This window comes from Camponotus vicinus, unplaced genomic scaffold (assembly GCF_025532165.1).
Source record: "Camponotus vicinus isolate PSW18456_S1 unplaced genomic scaffold, iyCamVici1.0 SCAF_8, whole genome shotgun sequence".
NCBI lineage: Eukaryota > Metazoa > Arthropoda > Insecta > Hymenoptera > Formicidae > Camponotus > Camponotus vicinus.
Genome location: NW_028141980.1, coordinates 13,087,213 through 13,106,871, shown reverse-complemented (window position 1 = coordinate 13,106,871; position 19,659 = coordinate 13,087,213). Strand labels below are relative to the sequence as shown.

At 36.1% G+C, this 19,659-nt stretch overlaps 1 protein-coding gene across 5 annotated transcripts in view; it reads right to left on the bottom strand.

Annotated features, from left to right (window-relative positions):
* Nucleotides 1-1,174: 1,174 nt before the first annotated feature.
* Jvl (javelin-like) overlaps nucleotides 1,175-19,659 on the bottom strand; it is a 63,259-nt gene continuing 44,774 nt past the window's right edge. The window contains exons 1-5 of one of the 5 annotated variants that reach the window (XM_083105937.1): nucleotides 12,494-12,724; nucleotides 7,760-9,205; nucleotides 7,557-7,655; nucleotides 6,693-7,448; nucleotides 1,175-4,012 (exon numbers count right to left, since the gene is read on the bottom strand). In XM_083105937.1, the coding sequence (XP_082962063.1) occupies nucleotides 3,698-4,012; nucleotides 6,693-7,448; nucleotides 7,557-7,655; nucleotides 7,760-9,103 (2,514 nt within the window). In that variant the 5' untranslated portion in view covers nucleotides 9,104-9,205; nucleotides 12,494-12,724 and the 3' untranslated portion in view covers nucleotides 1,175-3,697. Of the gene's footprint in view, nucleotides 4,013-5,752; nucleotides 7,449-7,556; nucleotides 7,656-7,759; nucleotides 9,206-12,493; nucleotides 12,725-19,659 lie in introns of those variants that run through there. The other 4 variants (XM_083105939.1, XM_083105936.1, XM_083105935.1 and 1 more) reach the window with 4 other exon arrangements.

The following is a 19,659-nucleotide window of genomic DNA, read 5'->3' as shown; positions in this document are numbered from 1 at the left end:
GTTTTTGCGCGAGAATTTCAATAAGAATTTTAGAGATAGATTTAAATGTGTAAAAAACTTGGTCTTTTAAGAATTGAGTTCTTCCGTAATAAAGCAAAACACATTCTTTGCATGACAATCAATGCTATGCTCATCATTTAACGCGAGCGACAGTGCGATAATATTGTCGCATTGAGCTCTATTATTCTTATGGAATGTAATTGTTGTTTCAACAATAATATTGTGGGACAAAGAATTATGTCTGTTACGGGCATAATTCTTCGTACATTACATAATATTGCCTTGGCTTCTCTATCGCGTTAAGTTCGAAATATTTTAATGCTACCGTATTATACATACAGCACAAACTATAATTATAACGTATTTTTTTATATTTACAAGAATTACTTATAAAATCAGGAATGTAAAAAGTCTCTGCCGCTTAAAAATTTACAACGGATCAATATGTTTACTAAATAATTAATTATTTAAATAATTGTATTGTATCTTGCACTTGTTATCAGGGATTTTTAATTGTGCCAACCACAGAAAATGTATCATTTATCACTAGTAATCATATAAGTATCAAAAATAGATTGTTTCGAGTCTGCTGGCATCTCAATAAGATAGAAAAAATGAAATAAAACTTCAAATAAATTTTATCATTATCATATTGGCAATTTTTTTCTATTGGAAGTAGTACTACATTCGATACGCTCTTGATCGATCAATAAAAATGAGCTATGGCATAACTTTTGATATTAAAATATGTATAAATATATAAGTAATTAATCGATAATTAATTAATTAATTTAAAAAAATATGTAATAAGATTATAATTTTAAAAAATATGTAATAAGATTATATAATATGCAATAAAATTAGATATGTAATAAGATTAATATCAAAATTATCGCTAAATTATACCATATCTAAACTTATCATATTTCATTTGAAAGGTTTCACTGTATTCTCGTATATATATATATCAATTCAGATAACTAATAATTATATCGCAAACGATAAAATATTACCGATTTCTTAATTTCTATGACGAAATATAATGTGTCTTACTGCAGAACTGTTCTTTTGCAATCGTCTGTTTTTTTTTACAATGATCTGTCAAATTTTTAAGAATTGTATGATTGCATAATTAATATAATTGGATACTAATAAATAAATAAATATCTTTAGGTAATTTCATTTTATTAATAGGATCACATTATCGCAGATTCGTTATAGATCATTTATTTACATTAGAGCTATTTAAATAAATCGCGTCGTCTATGTACAAATATGTCGGTATGTGTGTATATATATCCGTAAAACAATAATTAATAATTCTATAATGATAAGACATACATATATCTAGACACTAGATAAAATATAATACAGTGACAGCGCTTTGCTTTAATAACTATCGGATCGGGAGGCTGCTGTACCGGTGCAGCCGATTATACTTTTTCTCGATATTACGCTTGTTAATTAAAGATATAAAAATAATAGCCTCCAGTCAGCAGCGCGCACACTGATACGAGCATCAGAGAGTCTACCGACTGTACGAATAACAATAATATCTGAGCATTCGCGGCGTTACGAACCCTCGTACGAAAAAAAGATAAAGAAAAAGAGCAAGAATGCGCATTAATCTTTCTGTTCATTTCGCCGCGCGTAAAAATGATTAGGCTAATAAAATAAGTAGAGTCCATCAGTCCTGTGGTTTGCATCTTAAACTATATGTTAATCACATGTTTCGTAGTTTATTTATAACTAGGATCACAGGCTCTGTCTGTGATTATAATATTCAGTGTTCACAACAATTGTCATTGTTATATATAAATAATTAAATTAGTTATTTCTTGAGAAGCGAGGAACTGTGTACATATTTCCCGGAGTCGCGAGCTACACGAATTAAAATGCGATTCCGATGAATAGTTAATTTATAATCAACTCCGACGAGCCTCAACTTCCCTAAGACGAATACAGATCAACATCGCTCACTCTTATCACTCTTGACTATAATATACATTATGCGAACGAACAACGCGAATAAACAGCGGAATTGAATATGAACCTTCTTAATGTACCGTGCGATGCACGAGTGAATCGGACGGAACATAAATCGAACGTCTTTCAGTAGATATTCGCTGTTCGTGTCTTCAATGTATATCTATCAATGTATATCCGTTAATTATATCTTGCGGACGAGCGCACGATAATTAATGTTTAAATGTGATATGTATTATATTCGAAAGAGAGTGCGAAGTACACTCGATATATTTCCAAACTCGATAAATTTCAATCCTTCATTTTCTGAATTTCAATTTTTTAACATAATCCGTCTATAGTATACACCTATAGTATTCACAAACAATGCTTCTCGTTAATTAAAGTCGGCAGACATATATTCATATTGATACAATATTAATACACACAATAAATAAGAAGACAATCATATATAACACAAATTGAAGATACAAATACTAAATGGAATATAAAATTGTAGCTTGAATATGGAATGTGAATTATAGACTCTGGTATTCTCTGTTGTGAGTTAATTAATTTGATTAGATCTTTGCACATACTGAATGCTAACAACACTTTTGCACAGACGCAATGAGAATATTTATGTTAAAGGCCTAATAATATCCAATATTGTGAAAAATACACGAAAATAATGATATATAAAAAAAATAGGTACAAAATTAACAGAATTGCAGAGTACTGTTACTAAATATGAACCAAGTAATTGAAAGTTTGATTAACAAACTCATTCTTGATATTGGTTAAGTAAGCCAAGTTCTTCATTTATAAATGATATTAAAAAATAATATCAAATAACATAAAAAAATATCAAAATGAATAGATACAAGCATTTGGCATTGCTTTTACTAATATATACAACTCTAAGATATTCAAAAAAATTTTTCTTAATTGATTTGAATTAGTACATATCTTTCAATAAGTTAGCTGTATATTTCACATAATTACGAGAAATCTGAATAGAGTAAAAATAATATATATTTTTGTAGAATCTCGTTAAAAGATGTGAAATAATTTTTGATTACATCTCTGCATTTTTCTATAAATAAATGTGATATATTTATACAAATTCGAAATTTTGACTATATCTCTATATCGCCAGTGAGAACGTAGCATGAATCTTTTTATAATCATTATCATTAACTATATCAGTTATATTCGTTATAAATTGATATACATTCGCCAAACAAGTCGATATATTATTTTTGATTAGACAAAATTACTAAAGAATGTTTGTAATGTTACAAAGATGTATGAAATGCTTCTAAATGCAACTTGAGAAAGATATATGATAAATTCTGTAGCGAGAAATAGTATTACATAATATATTTCCGTTTAAAAACATATTGTCCCGTTGTGGATTTTTTTCATTTAGAATCACTATAGAAGATTTAAAAAAATCATTCGATATTAAAAAGGCACAGAATATGGATCATTAAGAATGCGAATGTCATTCTTTTAGCGTGTCGTATTTTCTAAATAAGTATGTGTCTACATCTTATTATTTCTACATTCGCATATTCATCACGGTGACGGATAGATCGCGTGTATGCAGAGTCAATTATCCAACATAAAATAATAAAAAGAAGCAAGAGCAACTCGCTACGCGCCTCATCTATTCGCACCCTATTTATTTCGTAAAACCGACGACGCAAGGTTAACGACTATGCGTCACTTATTCCTCGCTGGAAATCGGATGACATTCGAGCGAGTCGCACTCGGCTAGAGCTTCACCGCGTCGCAAAGGAAACTCGTCCGTTAACAGGCTCTCCGGTACTGTAGCCGCCGAGTCAATACTGTCGAAATAACGATGAGGCCACGCGGCGCTTGTACGGAAGCGTCTGGTGGGTGAACCGATTATGAATTCCACTCGCGTGGAACCGGTGACTGATGATGTCTCTTGATTCAGCGAGTCCGGATAGAGCGATGAATCACTGTGCCGGAAACTGCTGTTGGTCGAGCACCAGGAACTTGGTGGTTCGGTGCAGCTCTGAAAGATATGCGTATTAATTAGTTTAATCAGACGAATGAAACGCACCTTCTATTATAAGCGAGACAATTTTCCTGCCAAGACTGCAATCCGCGTCGTCTTGAAAGTGCATGTGACAAAGATAAATTTTATATTAATACCCAAGAATTTGGAACAGCCAGTAGAACAATGTCAATTCTACGTGTACAGAAAATTATAGTTATAAGACGATAACAATCTACAATTAACACTGATACCACTGTCTGTTTTAATGCTGAGGTATCAAAATGTCATCCTATTTTTATAAAACATGTCGTATGGGCCAAAGTAAAAATCTCATATGAAGCAGCTTTACTACTTGATGATTCGAATTCAATCAAATTGTAAAAATATTAACGCACGTAAGAATCGTAATAAATCAAGAGAGCGTCTCATGAAATTGTATTTACGAATGTATGGACGAATATATTGTAAAGAATCATAAAGCATCGTTTCATACGCGGTATTGCTGGATATGAGATGGACAATGAACCGCAAGGCCAAGCAGGTAAGCGTGTGCTCGATTCATTTTCCCTCAAAATCGCGCTGTATGACTGTAGTAGATCGCGTCTGCGACGACTCTCTCGGGCTTTTACATCCGCATACAAGCAACGCTAGCAAATAAGATCAAACCTCAGCAAACGAAAAGAGCAAACCAACTGAACACACAAACGTATGTTTGAAAGAGAAGGAAGGATGGGACTCGCTGGCGCGAGGTGAATGCTTATGACGATCGGAAAGATGCGTGCTAAACGAAACATTATCTCGTCTTTATGTGAGAATAACAAATACTTGAAAATATGTACTGGCGGAATCAAGGGGAGTGTCGAGGTAAATTGAACACATGTTGGATCGAGCGTGTATGGTTGTGTGCGTCTTTATGGACGAAAGGCAATTTGGAATTATCTAAACGTGCCTAGAATATCTCTTAGTTTTATCGAGCGGTCGGTTTTACTTCAATCAAATTTTACCGATAGAAGCTTGTGTTTATTGCAACGAATGCATAGACTTTAAATATTTCACGATCGACTGCGCATGCATGTTTCACAAATAAACGATTGAAAGAAGAGAGAAAGCAGTAAAATTCAATGAGTAATATAATAACCATAATAACCCTTTATAATCAAATGCGATATATACCGATACAAAATATCGTATATTTATTTTATTTTACGTTAATTTCCAAGATTTTTGCTACGGATTGTTGAAACTTGCTTTTAAAAGTACTTAGAGAGACTAGAAAAACTAAAAATATATTAGTTTCCATTACATACTTTAGTCTAGATTCAATATCTATCGAATTAGCATTCTTCTTTGAAAGAAAAAGATAAAGATAAGAAAAGATAGGAAATTAAGATAAGAATTTTTAAATACTGAACTTATTTCACGATAACAGACTAACACGATTGATAGTCTGTTTATATTAACTCTACGTTCAGACAAAATCTTAGCGTATTAAAAAATTGTCATTATACATTTCGAAAGCTCAAAAAACTCTCACGTAATAAATATTCGAGGACATAAGCATTTTTACCAATACTCACCTGAGAGACTTAACTACAGGTATGTGCGCATGCTAAAATTCAGGTGAGGACGTTCAAACTATATACTCTATTGGTGTAAGCTAGGATATATGAAAGTGGATTGAAAACAGAGGCTGCAGTTCACCACATCCAAAAGAGAAGCATCGAAGCAAATGATAATAAAAGAAGCATAACTTACGAGAAAAAACCGGTGGCACGCGAGAAGGGGCCATTTTCTTTCTTTATTGGACCGCCGGGGACGGGCTCGAACGCACGCTCGCCTGCCCTCCAGGTCAGACTGATTTTGGTATGGTGGACGGTCGGGCGGGCAATTGATGGTTTTAATACAAGAATCTCGGTCGATTCGCTCGCTCGAGTCTCTGCACGTATTGTTAGAGATGTGTTTTTCAGGAACATTGGTTTACTAGGCAAAGAGTGGCAGGTTCTCAGCGAAAACAGAAAAATTCCGTTCTTGTATGATCGTACATTGGCGGTACCGTATCTCGAAGTCCATGGTAGAGTTAGGAGAATAGAACAAGGATGTAGTGAAAAAAGACGCCGTGGGAAAAATGACAATGTTGCATACGTATGTCTATATTATCGTAGGAAATCGGACCAGATATATCCTTGATAAACGCAGTATCACCGGTTGATAAAGTCATAATTATTGTAGTGACGATTGTTTTACACGATGTGACGTAACAATAATGACAGTAACAATGATCGTCATAATGGCGAAAAGTACTGAAGACAAAAAAAGAATGTGATGAAAGAGATTTATCATTAAGTAGAAATGATGACAGAGTAGAAAATAGATAGTCAATGAGAGGTACGCCGTTTAGTCTGTGCCGTTTAGTCTAGCCAAACTTTGATGAGCTTAAAATCCAGACCGAGAGAGATGGAATTCTATCAGAAAGGAATAACGGTTTTTAGATCTTGCTACAAAGGCAAGACAATGGTTTTCGAAGGAAACGTTGTTAGAGACCGTGTTTATGTCTAAGAGGGGGAAAGAGAAAGAGCAACTATGGCCTGTCGTTCATAGGAAGAGAAGGCTTGCCGGGAGGTTTCTACTATACCGGGCCGTTGGACAACGGTGACTTCAGCCAGCTGCTCCAAAAGAATTGTTTTACAGGTCGTACCTTGCCGTTCTCAGACGCATCGACAGACGTCGCCGCGCGCGCCAGGCTGTGGGAACGGCGCGCGGGAGCGGGCGGTCGTCGGGGAGGGACGTTAGTCGTAGGTGAGGATGTTCCGAGGTTGTTAGATTCCAACGAGTCACGAGCACGGGATAGCGAGGAGGATTTATTTAGGGAATCTCGACTGGAATTGTTACGAGGCAGGGATCGGTTGTTCAGGGATGACTCCCGATTAGCTTCCTTATTGCCGCCGCCGCCGCCGCTGCCGCCGCCACCATTACTGCCGCTGCTTCCGTTGCCGCCGTTCTTGGACAGACTTCTATTGCCGAGCGAATCCCGACTAGAGTCGCGCGCTTTCGATAACGATTTGCCGCCGCTGTGACTGTCGCGACTAGAATCACGCGGCGGTCTCGTCAGCGATTTGAGCGATTCCCTGCTGTCGTTCCTGCCGTGACTAAGTCGTGGTGGCGCGATCGTAGTCGCGCTTGTCGTAGGCGTCGTCGACGTTGTCTTGCCACTCGCGCTGCCAGGTAAAGGTATACGACTAGGACGCCGTCGTGGCGACGGTTTGATTTCTACCGGCTGATGATGGTCTCGCGCGGATTCTGTACTGCTGCCAGGCTCGACGCCGCTTTGCTCGCACCTGGGTTGTTCCAGATCCGCTTCGGGCTCGACTTCCGTCGGTGGTCGTTGCTGAAGGCGTTCCAACACGCGGACTCGTGCCCGCGTGCCTTCTAGTTCGATGTTTCGTTCTTCCAACTAAAAACATATTATATTATAATAGTGGATGGAACATCCTTCCTGAAAGGGAATATTTGAAAATTTATGATTTTTTTTGTATCGCTATATAATTGGAATGTAATTTACCTGAAACCGTAAATCGTCGTTTTCCTCGCGCGCTTTGTCTAATCGTTCGGAGAGCGTTTCCGTACTTTTCTCCACTTCATCTAATCTTTTTTGTAGGACCTAAGAACGAATATAAATTATCGATAAATTAATTAGACGAAACTTATCCTTTCAACTCTTGCAAATAAATTAGAAGATATTGATTACAGAAAATATTGATCTACCTGATTATGGACGGTAGTAGTAATTAGATGCCGCTGAAGCTCGAGAGGCGAATGCTCACGAAGAATGGCCGCGATTTTTCTTGAATCTACATCCTTCACGTGAGCCACCCTGGTGGGTGATACTAGGATGGAATCCAGCGCTCCCAACCTGGCACGCCTCTCATTCACGTTAGCTTCAATATCGATCTCGATATTGCGCGGCTCGTCGTTGCACCCGACAACGTCCAGTAGCACATTCTTCTCAATAGTCCTCGTGCGGAAGCGACTCTTATAAGCCTTGCTTCCAGGACTACCAGTGACCGACGCAAATGCCGAGCTTTTGCTTTTGATATTAACGTTGGCATTCTTCGGCGAAGAAATCACCGGCGCGATCGGTTGCAGTCTCTGAACACCCGGCACCAAGATCTCCGAAGTATTTTCAGTTAGTCGCAGCCGATCCTCCACTCCAGATTTCAATGCTGACAAAGCGGCTAATTCCGTTTGCAGTTCCTGAGCTCTGAGGCGACTCGATATCGTCTCTGCTTCGAGTTCAGCCACTTTGTCAAGCAATTGTTCTTTTTCCCGCCTGAGCGCTATCACCTGGGGATCTCTGCTATCTTGCTGCTGTTGCTCATCGACAATGATATTGTTATCGCGAACGATTGTTCTATCGGCGTCGAGTCCAGTGATATTTCTCACGGCCTCAAGTACGTCCGTTGACGCCAGTTCCTCCGTCGCCACACTTTCCAGGCGACCTTGAAGGCACTCGACCTCTTCCCGCAGCCGGATCCCCTTGCGATGGATTACATCTAGTAGATTCCAGAGTTCGTCCTCCGCCTCGTCCAACGGACTTGGTCGGGGACTGCTCGCCCGCGGTGCGATCGCCGTCGAGGCACTGTCCTTCGACGAGGTCTCCGTGCTGAAGCCGGAATCTTGAACAGTCGCGCTACAGTTGTTCTTGGTACCGCCGCTGTGCGAGTTGCTGCGACTCCTAGGCAGCGATGAGGAGGATTCGCCTCCTCCTCCACCGCCGCCACTGCCGCCGCTTCCGTTGCTGCCGGCCTCGCGCGTCACTCGCCGTCTTATCTTGCCGGGTTCCCATTCGCCGATCCTTCGCGAGGACGGGCTCGACAGCGGCAGAGGAATGTGCGAGCTCTGGGTGCACGTGGACGACATCACGGACGCACCCGCGGACGCCGTCGCGGCCATCTTGTGCCGGAGGTTTGGGAACGTCTCGATGACGAGGTCCCGGAACTCGAGCAGGGCACCGACTTCATTCTGCAATTCCTGCAGGGCCACCAAAGACTTGGCTTGCTCGTTAATCAAGTAATGGAACGGACCGGGACGCAGGGGCATGCAATCCATGCCACCGACGCCGCTATTGCTGCCGACGCCGTTACCGGCACCGACGCTCACCACGACACCCTCCGTCGAACCGCCACCCCCGCTGCTGCCGCTGCCGCACTGCTGCAACAATAGAGGAGAGATCTGCTTAGTAAACTGCTCGTATAATTTAAAACAGAAATGGGTGAATCACAGACTGAAATCTATTTTTTTTTAATTTATAATTCGAGACGGTGTTAAATTTATAATTAACTTATAATTTTATCTCATAATATTATAAAATTATGTGTAAAAAGACACAGAAAATATTTAAGAATCAATATATAATATTAGAATAGATATTAAGATGTACATGGGAAAATACATGACAATTATAAAAAGAATTCTAACACAAATTCTAGCTCAAGTCTGACTTAATTATTTTAATAGGCAAAGAATATATAATTGAATATGTATTATTATTGTAATATTTGTAAATTCTGTATTGCTTATTATTATAACAATATTTGTAAATTCTTATAATGCATTTATAATATTAATTTATAAACTTGAATATAAATAAATTATATGTACATATTTATTTTTCATAAAAGAAGAAAATATCATATTTTTAATTTAAAAATTACTCCTGATAATAATGTAAACCTTATTTTATAAAATTATGAAACTTATAATACTAGACACGATAACTACAAAATATGTTAATGATGCCTGTGAAGGAATTTCTAAATTATCTTTAAATTTATTAATGGTAAAATATTTAATAATTAAGAATTCCGATTAAAATGTCCTGAATTTGTGTTTAAATAGACAATGGAACAACACTTGTGCTTACTGCTTACTACCCAAGATCATTTTCTGATATAACAAACCTAGTTTTATGAAACGATGCTTGGAGTGCGTGGCGGTGAAACCGTCCACTTTCCTGCGAAGATAAGACACGCGTTAATTCTACATAAGTAAGGCGCGTTATCCGCAACGGACGTGCTAGTGATCCGCCAAGTCTAGCACATCTCCTTTGGCTCATCGTCAATCTCGCCGTCGCATCGGTCGTTCCTTTCCAAGGAACACACCCGCGCATAAACGAACCGTGACAGCAGAAATTACGCCGATAATCGACCTAATTTATCGCATTCGAAAGTGCAATTTCTGCCTCGTTCCCGCGAGAGAGATCAAGCGAGTCCTTCCATTATTCGACGGACATGTCCCGTCCGATATCTCACGCTCGTGACAGACAATATTTTCAATGCCTCACAAAACTTTCGCGAGATATACATATTTTTCAAAACCGATGTCGCTTCGAACATACTGAATTAAATCGATTACACACAAATCAATCGAAGAATTTCTCATTAAAATTAATATCGAAAGTTCTGCAACGCTGCATTATACTTTGTGATCCTCAGTACTTATTAATTCGATTTACTTGGTTTTGCATGCAATAATTATCGGAATAATACATTCGAAGTCACGAGGATTTGCATTGATCAAATTTGCATTTCGAATTATATAGTTTTCTCATCATGTGAAGCTAAGCGAGCATCGGTATCGTTGATTTTCTTTCGAAAAAATACTTTATAATTTTATTCCAAATTTCTAGAACACGTGAAGACTTAGATTTGCAATGTGTTACAGAAATTATAGCGTTCGCATGAAGAGATAATGGACTATGTGTGTTGTATTGTGAAACAATACTCAGACTCCTAAGAGGTTGTTTCCATATAGAAACTACTGCTCTCGACGTAGCTAGAATAAAGCAAAGAGAATCGAGTTATTGAGGTCTAATATCCGTTCGTTTCTCTCGCAATGCAAAGAGGCTGTTTTCACGATCCGATTGCACCGAAATGCACTTATGGAATAGGAGCGAATGAGATAATTATATCGATTACTGAGAGATGTGCATCCTTATTTTCACTAGAGCATCAGCGATAATGGAAATTCATACGACGGGAGCAACCGATCGCCATTAATTATAAACGGACCCGGTAATTGCATCGGTCATGAAGAACTTTGCTTAACGATTCGAATTTAGGCCGATGTATCTAACGACGTGGCGTAATAATATTCTTCCTCTCGATTCCAATACTTTCACCGGTTGTATCTTTAACGAGAAAACGTTACGTTAACGAGCGGTAATTGCATTAGATTGAGTACGTCTGCGAGTTGGTTGCATTTTCTTTTTAATATGTCAGTTGCAAATTCGATTTCGACGACTGAACTATTTCGACTAACCGCGCATCTTCCTTTGTAAAGATATATACGATCAAAAAGATACAACATCGAGAGAGATACAGCTGCATAGATTCTATCTGTAATCGCATCATCTGGGAAAAACGAAGTTTTCATTATTTTCTCTCTTGCGAATCGATCTGCCAAAAGAAATTCGAGCGACATACATATTGTTGCACTTATATTTTATAATTATTATATATATTCACAGAAAACATTTCTAAATAGATTAATAAATTATCGTTGATCAAAGAGAAACACATTACCACATAATCTAATATATAATATAAAATGATATCTAATATTTATATGTAAATATATAGTGCGCGAATACATAAAAATACTCGCAAAATATATGTTAGAATATATTTAAAGAATATATATTCAAAATTATTACACACACATGCGTAGTCACTGACAAGTATCGAGACAGAGATGTCAAGTCTAGAATTCCGTATGCACTGTCTCTCGCAGAACTCTGCGTTCACTGTGAAAGAAAGTGGAAATCCCCCGTATGGTAGGCATGCACTTCATGCCCGTTATTTTATCGTCGTGTAATTCGCGTCGCACGACGCCGAAGACGCCGGCGCCGATTGTGCGTGATACGCGTTACCGTCGCGTCTTTAATGCAGCGTGCGTAGCGTGACTAGTCAAGCGACAAAGCAGCAGGAAAGTACGAGAGAAAACGGGGCTTTTGTGTCAAAGTCTCTCTCAAGTAATATTTCTCTATCAAACGACAAACGTCGAAGATGAAGAGCGAACATGATCTTTAAATTTTAATATATTCAAATGATTTATAAATTCAGAGTTTGATAATCTATATTATTCTATATTATCTCTATTATTCATTTCCATTTATCTATATTATCTATATTATTTAGTTTGATAATCTATATTATCTATATTATTCGTTATGTAAACAAAATTATTTCTCTTACGACTCGATTTAGTTTGTTGCAAGAATCGTTATGTTTTTTTTACTGTATCATATGTTCTGTAAATCTTAAAGCCATAAAAAAAATGTGTGAAATAATTATATATCCAAATAAAAAAAATATCATAAAGACACTTCAATGTTTGTTGTGGGGATGAAAATTTTTCCTGTTACTTGTTTAAATAATTACAAAATTTTCACAATGGTAATTGTGACTCATTAATGTTTGCGCCAAGAAATTTTTTTACCTGCCCAACATTTTTTTATTTGTATGGTCACCTCCATGCGGTGTTTAAACAGCACGATGTTGCAACGTGTCACTGGAAGCATAATCCGCCCCAAGCAAGGAAACGAATCTTTATCCATGAACGGATGAATCATATCGGACAGATAATATCGTGTTTCGAAACACCTGGGCTCGTCTATCTCCGATATACTTCCGAGCGGATTCACCTTCGTGTATTTATTCGAGAAACCGGAAGATGTCTGGGAACAAATGATGTTGTTATATGCGCTTTAAAACATTCTTAAGTATATTCATTCGATCGAGAATTCGCCACGTATATTCGAATCATGACACAACGATCGCGTATTCAAACAAGTTCGACCGCTTATTTATTCGACGCAAATGGAGGACTCCACATGAATTACCTTCGAGTACCTTTCATCACCACAAGAGAGAAGATTGATATATAGTCTGTGAATCACTCTAGTAACATAAGCACAAACCTCTGATTTTCAATGACTTATAAATCAAAAGTTAACTGAGATATCTTAATTATTTCTCTTACGACTCGATTTAGTTTGTTGCAAATGATAATTTAATTAATTGAATTTCTAGTCTGTAATTCAAAGAGAGATGGAAACATGCTTTTTTAGATATACTGTATTTTAGATATACTGTAATGTTTTCATCTACAAATAGAATGATTAGCGATTAAGATAATATTTATTAAAGTGAATTCATTATTTAAATTAAAGAAGAACCTCATTTTTATTAAAAAATTTTTATTAAAAAAAATGTTGAAAACGACAGTCCAAATTATAAGGAATTAAAAATTTATGATTTGATTTAAATGTCACAAAAAAATGACGATTAAATAATAAATCTTTAATATCTTTATTTAATTTATAAAATATTAAGTACTATTATAGTATAGTTTTTAGTAGAAATTCAATTTTAATTTATTGTACATTTGTAATAAATCAGAATTTCCATTCTTCTTTCATAAAGCTTCCTGACTAAGATTTAATCAAGGAAATTAACGTTTCATGCAATAGGTGCAAATCACTCTACATTCAATGTCTTGGATAACGGGCCAGCGATCTTTTGATTTGAAAGATCGATTCTCTCCTTTCGGATTGAAGGCTGTTCGCAGCACGGCCTCCGCATTTTCCGTTCACTCACACACGTTTTCACCATTGTTTCTCTTTAAACGCTCCTTTTAAACTCGTTAGACACAATTGCTCTACGATACAGGACAAGAGCGGATTCTTATGCGAGGTCGCGCGACGCATAATAATGCAATGGACCAAGGTTTAAAGATCTCCCCAATGACTATCGCTCCTATAAAACGCCACGCCGATCGAAATATCGAATCGATTCGCTGGAATTTACGAGCGATTCATAGATGACGAGCACGTTACCGCCAGACAATTTCTTGATAAGGCAAGCATCATCATCGTCCAAGGATTTATTCCATTCACGGTTTTAGTCGGCAGATTTATATATTGCCTCTAATAAAAAGCTGATAATTTTCAACATATAATTTTAATTTTCCAAAAAATTGAAAAATCTTGCGAGTAAAAAATAGTTGCAACATGCAAAAATCTATAAAAAACAAAAGTAAATGTTGTAAACGATCTGCGATAAACTATATTATTTATGTGTGATATAAACTTAAATACAAAGTAATATTATTAGTATTATTATTAGTAACATATGAAAAGTTAAAAATAAATCTCTGTCTCGATTTAATCGATGTTGGGATATTTTCTTAAGAAATAAAATTGTATTTTTTAATTATACTATTTTAAAAAACTTTTTCATCATCGAAAGAAGATAATGAATCGTAGGCCTTCAATGGCGGAAGCAATTTCAACTAAACTGTCGCTTTATATGTTTATTGTTTTATATTATTTATCTCGAAAAGCGTGCGTCCTTTTAATAAGGATATCAACAACAGCGAAACTAATTTGCATCTCGTTATTATCGGCCATGAATTTAACGGATAATGGCTGACAGAGTGAAATTGTTCATGGAATTGTACAAGATGAGCAAAATAAAATTATCATTAGTGCAGGTAATTTATTTAGCGTGTAAATCCATGTCGACAAGCCAAACTTTTATTAGCGGTACGGAAAAGAGAGTAAGAAAGGGAAGTGCGCAGGAGGTCCGCCTGCACGCACGTGAGGGGTTCGCGTGATTTATGATACGTCGATGCTAATCTCAAGGCCTCTTTTTCACATACATCCTGAAAAACAAAGCGTTCGATGGGGCAAAAGCATCCATCGCGCCGAATGTCGATGTTAATTGCGAATTTATTCGCAGTCTCGAGACAAATCAAAATTTCGATGCATTTTAATTTCTTTATTGAATGTAATTTCGATTCACGCGCGATTTCAAGATCATTGATTTTAAATCCTAACTTGAATTTTGCATACACATTCAATCATTGATAATATGTATCTTTATTCATTATTCTATCCATAAAATAAGCAATAGTATATATGTATTCGTTTTATCTATATAATAAATTATTTTCAAAAACATACTTATAAAAATCTTTAAAATGTTTTCGTCTCAATATAAAACCCACACACATGCACACAAATTCTATATAAAATTTATCAAATTGAAACATTATTAAATTCATACGAACTATTCATCGATCACATCATAATTGTCAGTTTCAAGAACGAAAAGTTAGAATGGAAGTCTCGTATGATTCATCGATCGCGGCTTTTCTTTCCGACCTACAGGATAAAACCTCGGGTAAGCCCCGTTCATATGCAACGAGAGGCCCCCGCACGCGGTAATCATCCGCATAATAATGGCTCGGTCATTGCACGCGCGTGTCACTCTTATAAGGATCGTGCTGATGCCTACGCGTTCGCTGTTCTTTTTTTCTTTTTCTATTCGTGTCTATCGCGCCTCTGCCTTTATGAGGAAGAACAGGACGAAAGTAAGGCATGGTGCAGGAGAAGAGAGAAAGAAAAAGAGAGAGAATTCTGTCCGCCTCCACGTGTTGGCGCGCGTCGTTTGCTCCACGTACCTTCACCCGCCTTCGACTTCACTAAGTGAAGATCTTGATGTAAAGGGCCGTGATTCTTAGACGCCCCATGTGTTGATTGCGCCGACGTGCCCCGAGGTCGTAGCACACAGATAAGCGCTGTCAGATATTTGTATCACAATACGCGAATGACTTGATACATTAAATTGAATTTTCGTATGAATGATCGATCAGCTGTTTCTTAATGTAATTAATCATAAAAAAATATAAAAACAAAATATCATCTTTAATTAAAATAATAACGGTAAGTATAAAATTTAAAGCAGATTTTTATTGATATAAATAAAAAACAATTTACAAGTTCAGAAATTTCATCCTCAGATAAAAGAATAAAAAGAGGAAATATTCTATATTATTTAACAAAAAGCTGCAATTATCATAGCTGTTACTATCCGTTTTGAAAAACTAGTTTTATATTGTGGTAAAATGCAAATTCGCGAATAAAGTATGATTCTTTATGGAATATCCTCGTGATGTTAATTATCCGATTGGCAATTTTTATCGTCTCGACCACTCTTCAAAGCTGATGCCGGCGTGGGTGTTAAAAGCCCGCGTAACTCCTACGTATCGGCGAAGCGTACCAAACGAAGAGCATAACGTTAAATATTTTTACCGAAACCTAACGTTGTTTCGAGCCGGTTACTTAATTATAAAGCTTCAGATTCACGCCCGCTTTAAATTCGCGGTCTCTCTACATCTTACGATTTCGCTCGTGATTAATTAATCCGCCGTAACTGATGTATGACAAAGTCAAAAGTTGTAACTATGCAAGATATAGTGATACAATTAAAGATGAGATTGTTGTGTCGGGAATAAACGGAGGTTACATCTTCAAAGATTACCTTGTAAATTCGAAAAAAAATTTATATTAATATATCATAGAAAATTTATATTAATATATCATAGAAATTTATATCTGTATAAACAATTATACACGAGGATGCGCGTTTTATATTTAGAAAAGGGGATTATGTAATCTCTAGAGATTTTTCTTTAATTTTAGAATCTGAATATTTTAACTAAAAAAAAAATTATTATGGAATCTAAATATACAAGAAGTGTTTTCCGAAAGATAATTTTAAAAATAAATTTACAACACATCTGGTATTAAAATCTGGAAAAGTCTTGTGAAAAATTATTCGCGAGACTGAGTCTCCCACAAATAGAAGTCCGTAAACACTTCTATCTACTAAATCGTGAACATTACCTCATCCAAGTGCATATGGACGAGTCCATCGTACCAGACAGAGCTAAGCCCTAAAGGCAAAAACTTGAAGTACTCGTCGAGTACGATAGTCAACGCGGTACCGTGTCTCAAGGACGTGGTTTAACGCGACACGGTACATATACGAGCATCTATTTAATCTTGGAACGAACAATGGGCGTCGGTGGACACGCGTAGTCTCAATGCGGGTTACACACGCAGTAGCGCACTCTCCTAAGGGGAAATCTTATCTTTTACTATTGATATTGCATTTCTCGACAATATTCTCGTAAAGCGCGTTTATTTCAATACGCAAATATCTCGCGTGAATGGATATATTAGACTTGCGTGAGGAAGCACTCGTTACGCCTCAAGTTCATGGCACTCGTTATAACGATCTTACCAGAGAGGCTATCTGTTAGCAGCGATATGTAGGCGCCAGATGAAATCGAAGGAAGGCCGTGTTTGAGCTTCAAGGATTCCAGCTATCAGCTGCACATTGCAAATATAATTGTCTTTGCAGAAACTCTTTAGAAATTCTAGAAATATGAATATATTATTCAGACAATATTTAGAAGTTTGAATAAAAAGTGATTTTAACATTTACTATTATAAATGTGTTTTTCTATCAATATTTTATAAAAGAAGGCATTATATATTCACAAAATGTTTACTTAACAACTTAGCTTATTTATAATTTATAGTATCTAAAATAAAACGAGAAAAGATCCTGAGACAATCTTTCGCAATCTTTAACTACCAACTTCTAATTACATTCATTACATTTTACTCGGAATGTTTAATCTATGCATTGGATAATTCTATCACGATGTGCCATGTAACGATTATTGAAATTACTGTAATTTCTAAACGAGGGCGCATAGGACTCACGTGAAATCTTTGTGAACAGGAATCAAATGATAGGAAACATTGCTTACGCGACTTTCTCCAATTGAGTCCCATTGATCTTACTGACTAGTGTCTCGAATCAAGTTGTCAGGATTTAATTGTTGAAAATTCATCGACGGATAAAAGGTGACGGCGATAGCGATTTGTAATGCAGGTCAAGGGAGTCGTCGATAAATAATGGGGTTTGTGACACGCGAGACGTCAGTAACTAGGAAGCAGAGTTTCTATAGGCTGACCCGTGAAAATTTCTACGAACTTTCTCACGCAATTTATTCCTATAAAAGAATCGTCTGCTGTCGAATAAATTGCTTTCCATCGACACGCCTCGCATCTTCGGTATAAAGCGTATAAAATTGACAGTGGATCTGATTTTGAGATATAAACAATCGCTTTTTCAAAACCTATCGAATGAGTTGATTGATTGAAAATTTTGTAATAGTAATACGACTTTATAATAGTGGGCAGTGAAATGAATTTTAATTTCTCTAAAAGTTTATTTTTTAATTTTTATACCGAAGATGCAAATAAAAATTCATGAACGATATTATTGTGTAAGCAACAGTCAAATGATATATGTAAATTTAATTTTTTCGAATGTTAAAAAGTTAATTTCATGTATATTTAAAAACCTCATCGACATATTAATATTTAGTATATATATACACACACACACACACACACACACACACACACACACACACACACACACACACACACACACACACACAAAGAATAATAAAAATTAATATGCATAAAACACCAAATACCATAACTTTAATAAGATATGCCTTTATACTTATATGCACATACGTGTCATAAACGCATGCAAGAATGTAATTACTTCGTCAGACGATTATCTCTCTCAATGACATTTATTCCTATTGGGAAATGCATGAAATTACAATAATTAATTAATAATTAAATGTTAATAAACATGAGAATCTTAATATGAGAACTACATATTTAAACGTTTGAACACAAATGATATGTGAATTTGAAATTACAATTATTAGAGTAGATCAATACTAAATTATTTGTCGATGATATAAAAGATTAAAGTAGACCAATAACTTCTTCACTAAATTATCTCTCACTTTAAAAAAAATACTTGATTTTCAATGGAATTCTCTCGCAAAAGAAGAACAATAATCCTTGTAATAAATCTTGAATTATTCTAATCGTCTGCAGTGTTTAATCGAATTTCACGGGCACCAGCTTATTCTATTTTTTACAGAATCATAATCCATATTTTTCTACAAGAAAATATAATTCAAATAAACTCGAGATATAATTGCTAAGTGATTTATAATTGTCCCGATTAACGAAGATGGAAACGATTTGACTCTTATTATCGACATCAAGAAATATTAAATGTCAAGCTGTAAAAAAAGCAATCCGATGAATAATTGCGATGTTTTGTTCGTCCCTATTAGATATTGACATGATATATGAGCGAATATACCAATTTTGGAACTAGAGATCATCTTTTATCGAAACGATATTTTTACCTCGATATTTTTACCTTTATAAGTTAAGCTAAATTAGCAGATTCAACGACTGAATCGTGAGATTCTGATTATAATGTAAGATCAAAATCGATGCCGCGAGAAGTAGGACTGCCGGGGACGCGACTTCCTTTCTATCCGATTTTCTATTATACGTTTACGCAGCTCAATTGATCTCATATGTTCGTGATACATACTCTGGTAGACATTGAGAGCCCTATTTTCAATTCCATTTAGCGGCGCACATTAAACATCTCTTAAATTATTTTTCTGATACACAATATCAGTCGTGTCGAATCTCGATGAAATGAGAATTAGGAAACTGTATTTAATTGTAGAATATTGCCATTGAATAAAAAATTGTATATTACAAGTGATCGTTACTTTATGTAACCGGACAGAAAATCAGGTGCCACCTTTACCGTTAAAATGCAGTGAGAGGCCGGATCATTGCCCATCATGAAAAAAAAAAACTTTATAAGGTATGCTGTTAGCGCATTTTC